Source organism: Carcharodon carcharias (genome assembly GCF_017639515.1).
Source record: "Carcharodon carcharias isolate sCarCar2 chromosome 35 unlocalized genomic scaffold, sCarCar2.pri SUPER_35_unloc_3, whole genome shotgun sequence".
Lineage (NCBI taxonomy): Eukaryota > Metazoa > Chordata > Chondrichthyes > Lamniformes > Lamnidae > Carcharodon > Carcharodon carcharias.
In genome coordinates, this window is record NW_024470719.1 from 1841659 (window position 1) to 1846504 (window position 4846).

General features: G+C 46.6%; 1 protein-coding gene across 1 annotated transcript; it reads left to right on the top strand.

Annotated features, from left to right (window-relative positions):
* The first annotated feature begins 537 nt into the window (after positions 1-537).
* Positions 538-2012, top strand: LOC121274226 (tubulin alpha-1D chain-like). Its single transcript, XM_041181422.1, has 2 exons — positions 538-1215; positions 1716-2012. Exons 1-2 carry the CDS (start codon positions 619-621, stop codon positions 2010-2012), a joined length of 894 nt encoding a protein of 297 aa, XP_041037356.1. The 5' UTR covers positions 538-618.
* The last annotated feature ends 2834 nt before the right edge of the window (positions 2013-4846 follow it).

Consider the following 4846-nt stretch of genomic DNA (forward strand, 5'->3'; position numbering starts at 1 on the left):
AGATGCACCTATGGGTGGCTCTGTTTGATGAATCGGAGATGTTATGTTTCCTGTCCTTTCTATAACTCGCCTCATTTCAATCGGATGAGATCTATATCAGGAAGAATATTGTCCTCCAGCAGTGCCCCACCCAGACCGAGAACAAGCTTCTAACTCTGTATTCCGCTCAAACTACTGGTGATGAGAAACACAGGGATTCAGGAAGGAATTTTTGGAAGGAATTCTAAATCCTTGCTGGCATCCTGTGCAATCGGCATTTCCCGGTGCCTGACTGTCCCTGCTCCCTCTTCCCAGGCCCACGCCTCTCACATCAGTACTCTCCGAACTGCTTCACCCTGGTTCCCCACTCCCTCCGCCACAATGTCCATGATTGCATTTCCCAGGCTCCCACTGCTCCAACTCCCACGCTCCCATTGCGCCATCTCAGCAGGGACCGCGAGGACAATTGCTCATGTATCGAATCCACTGTCCTTTTGAGGATTGATTCCGTTGCCTGTTGCCTGTTTGATGTGTTGGGTGTGCTTTTCCCCACAGGCTGATCTGTGCACAGGACTGCAGGGGTTCCTCGTCTTCCACAGTTTTGGGGATGGGACCAGCTCCGGCTTTACTTCCCTCCTGATGGAAAGACTCTCTGTCGACTACGGCAAGACATCCAAGCTGGAGTTTTCCATTTACCCTGCTCCCCAGATCTCCACTGCGGTGGTCGAGCCATACAATTCTGTTCTGGTCACCCACTGCACCCTCGAGCACTCTGACTGCACCTTCATGGTGGACAATGAGGCCATTTATGACGTCTGTCAGCGTAACCTGGACATTGAGAGACCAACCTACACCAACCTCAACCATCTTATTGGACAGGTAGTGTCGTCCATCACGGCCTCGCTCCGGTTCGACGGTGCCCTCAATGTGGACCTGACTGAGTTCCAAACCAACCTGGTCCCATATCCCCGCATCCACTTCCCTCTGGCAACCTTCGCGCTCCTTATTTCAGCCGAGAAGGCTTACCACGAGCAACTCTCGGTGCCGGAGATCACCAACGCCTGCTTTGAACCAGCCAACCAGATGGTGAAGTGTGACCCTCGCCAGGGCAAGTACATAGCTTGCTGCATGTTGTACCGGGGAGATGTGGTGCCCAAGGATGTGAACGCCGCCATCGCCACCATCAAGAGCAAGCGCTCGATCCAGTTTGTTGAATGGTGCCCGACTGGGTTCAAGGTAAGTGTGGAGTTTGTCCTCAATCCAAGAGTCCAGGGAATTGTGGATTGTGTCAATCTGATAACAGATGTGAACAATATTCTATTCAGTCCGGCTCAGTCATGGAACAGGCTCTTCCCATTCCTGGTGACAGAGAAGCCCTCAAAGAGAGGCTTGAGGCGGAATTCTCTTGAGTTCACTCCATTGACTGCTGCCCAGAATGTTCCAGGAGAAATCCCGTCCTGAAACTAGGAAGAGGCTTCTTGACACGAGAGGCCTCTCCCCGGTCTCTGTGATAAAGAATGAATTTGCTCCTGAATGCAGTCCCGCCCATCACAAACTGCAGCTTGGATCTGGGGGAAGAGCCCAGGGAATAAGCAGATCTCGGTGTTTGTACAGGGAAAGACACAAACACATTGAGAAATGTGTCTGTCTGAAAAGTAACGGGCGGCTCCGAGGTCTGATTTTTGAGGCTGCGCCGTACGTAACTGAAACAGAACAAATTTGCTTCTCCCCAACAGGTTGGCATCAACTACCAGCCCCCGACAGTGGTACCAGGGGGTGACCTGGCCAAGGTGCAGCGGGCCCTCTGTATGCTGAGCAACACCACCGCCATTTCCTTGGCTTGGACCCGCCTGAACCTCAAATTCGATAAGATGTACGCCAAACGGGCCTTTGTCCACTGGTACGTGGGGGAGGGTCTGGAGGAAGGGGAGTTCCAGGATGCACGGGAAGACATGGCCTCACTCGAGAAGGATTATGAAGAGGTGGGGATCGATTCTTCATCACTGGACAGAAAGGGCGAAGAGGAAGAATAAGATTTATTAATTTAGAAAATTTAACGGCTTTAACTTTAATTCACATGGATATTATACATTTTATTTAATAAAATAAGGTATTTAGAATGATTTTGGAAGTGTATCTGATTAAATGCTGCAGCTGCAGACAAGAGATTGAGAAATTCGGTGTAAAAGAAGTTTGACGATAGAAGTAGAGGAATTGACCCAGAAAGTGGGTCCAAGAGTGAAAGTCCATCAAACCCCACAGCGGGAATCCCAGGATTCACACAGCACTTCATTCATTAAAACACTGGCCTCTGTTACAAGGGGGTCGAATAAATTACGGGTCTAATTGAGACAAACACACGAAGTGCTGGAAAAGCTCAACAGGTTGGACAGCTTCTGTGGAGAGAAAAAACAGAGTTAATGTTTGGAGTCCGAGTGACCTTCTTCAGAGGCACACGGACTTGAAACATTAACTCTGTTTATCTCGATCCACAGACCTGCTCAGTTTATCCTGCACTTTCAGTTTTTGTTTCTGATTTCCAGCCCCTGCAGTATTTGGCTTTTATTATACGGGTCTAACTGATTTGAATCTGATTCACTGGTTTCTGAAATGATCGGGTTTACGGGGGTGCAGTCGGAGTTTGAAGGGACTGCGAACTGGAGATCAGTTTGATGTTAATCAGATTAACAGGGTGTGGTAAATATGGGTCTGATGGATATTGGTCATTGACTGGAGATGCGGAGCGGGAGCTGATTCAAGACACTCCCACGGGCTAATGGGAATTAGCAGGATTTGGGATCTCATTAATGGAACGTGATAGAGTCGGCATGGACATGAGGAGCCGAATGACTTCCTCCTTTGCTCACACTGGTGTCTGATTGACGGGCGGGCCAGTGAATGATCGCGCCTGATTGATCTTGGGGTTACAAACCCGTTTCCATCTATTTCAGATGAAGTTACATTGTTTCATAGTTTGCCATGGTGAGATTTGAACTCTTGATCTTGGGGTTACAAGCCCAGTACCATAACCACTTGGCTATTTAGGCCAAGCATCGCGCCTGATTGATGGCGATGTGATTCTGGCTGTCTGATCATTGCAGTGTTATTCCTGGGAATGAGCTGGACTGGAAAGTGATAGATGGGCCGGATTACTTGGGGGGATTGAATGAAGGGGTGTGTTTGACTGGTGCACTTGGTGTCTTTACCACAGCAATTGGGGACGTTGTTTGGTGTGGCTGAAAGATTGGGATTTTATTTTTAAGGATCAAGGCTACTTCACAGGTGCTAGAAAGTGGGATTAAAATCAACTGCTAGTTTCTTGTTTTTCTTAATGAGCACATTCGTTTAGATAATATCACCACCTTCAACACCTCTGTGTTCTTTTGTTCTTTTGTCTGTGACATCTTTTGATTATCTGCTCCTATCACTGCTTGCTTGTCCCTACAACCACACCACCCCCCTCCACTTCTCTGCCCCCACCCAACCCCCCACTCCCCCATTAAACCAGCTTATATTTCACCCCTCTCCTAATATTCACTCAGTTCTGTTGAAGGGTCATGAGGACTCGAAACGTCAACTCTTTTCTTCTCCGCCGATGCTGCCAAACCTGCTGAGTTTTTCCAGTTAATTCTGTTTTTGTTTTGGATTTCCAGCATCCGCAGTTTTTTGTTTTTATCTTTCTATTTTTTTTTTCTGCCTGTTTTGGTGGGCGCAGATACTATGGGCTGAATGGCCTCTCTCTGCGGCACAACTTTTGTCTGATCAGATTGACAGGGATGTGACTGATGTCGGTCTGACTGACAGACAGTGTGTTTGATGTGGAGCTATTGCTGTGGTTCTGAAATAGGGACTACTGAATGAGAGTCTGACTGTGCATTGGGTCTGGGTGATGGAGCACTGATTGCTGATGGGAAGATGATGACTAAGTGACGAGGATAACAGTTTCCGATTCTTGGTGGTTTGGCTGCTGGGAGCCTGAGAGAAATTAATCTCAGGAATGGCCGTCCAATTCCTGGACTCTAATAGAGGGGACCTGATGTGGAGGAGTTGGATAGTTAGGGTCTGATTGTCAATCCGGCAGATGGGGGTTGGTGGGCAGTTGTCTATTGGAAGCGAGTCCGATCACTGTGGTATGTGTGACTGTAATCTGAATGAAGGAAATCCAATGGGCCTTTTATATGTTTTCCCCTTTGAATGCAAATTCCCCGTGTTTCACTATGTCTTTGGACTTTGCCTCCCTAATAATAAAAACCTATCATAGTACCAATTTTACCAGTAATCCTTGGGAAAAATAAACACTGTTTCTTAACTTCTCATGGCTAAGTGAAACATTCCACCCCTCTTCTGAATTCTAATTATTCTAGTTCATTTAAAAATGCAATTTCCCTTTGCACCTCACATTCTGAAACTTCACCCATGTTTACCTACTTACCACTTCAAACCTAGTTTATCTTCTGATACATCGAAGCCTTCTGACAAGTTACCTTTAATTCAATTAAATCACACACATGCACGCACAGGCCCATGGATACAGACCCAATTATTATCCTACTTTACAAGAAATTCCAATGGAATGGTTGAGATAGGTAACTTGCACTTTTGCCAATTCACAATTAGCCAAGTTCATCACCAAATTAGCTTCTTGTAATTGCATAAATAATTCTTCCACATGTTGTAAATGCTCCTTCCCCGTCTGAGTGAAAACTATCAAGTCATCAAAATAAACAGCACAATTTCTCAGACCTGCAATTACATTGTTCGTCAGTCTTTGAAATGTTACAGGCGCATTTTTCATACCAAACGACACGACTTTAAACCGATATAGTCCATCTGGTGTCACAAAAGCTGATATCTCCTTTGCTCTTTC

Bases quoted from the DNA above. Each gene is read 5' to 3' on its own strand.
- LOC121274226 (XM_041181422.1), top strand. From the start codon at position 619: ATGGAAAGACTCTCTGTCGACTACGGCAAGACATCCAAGCTGGAGTTT. The intron at 1,216-1,715 runs GTAAGTGTGGAG...TCTCCCCAACAG, and splicing joins GGTGCCCGACTGGGTTCAAG to GTTGGCATCAACTACCAGCC.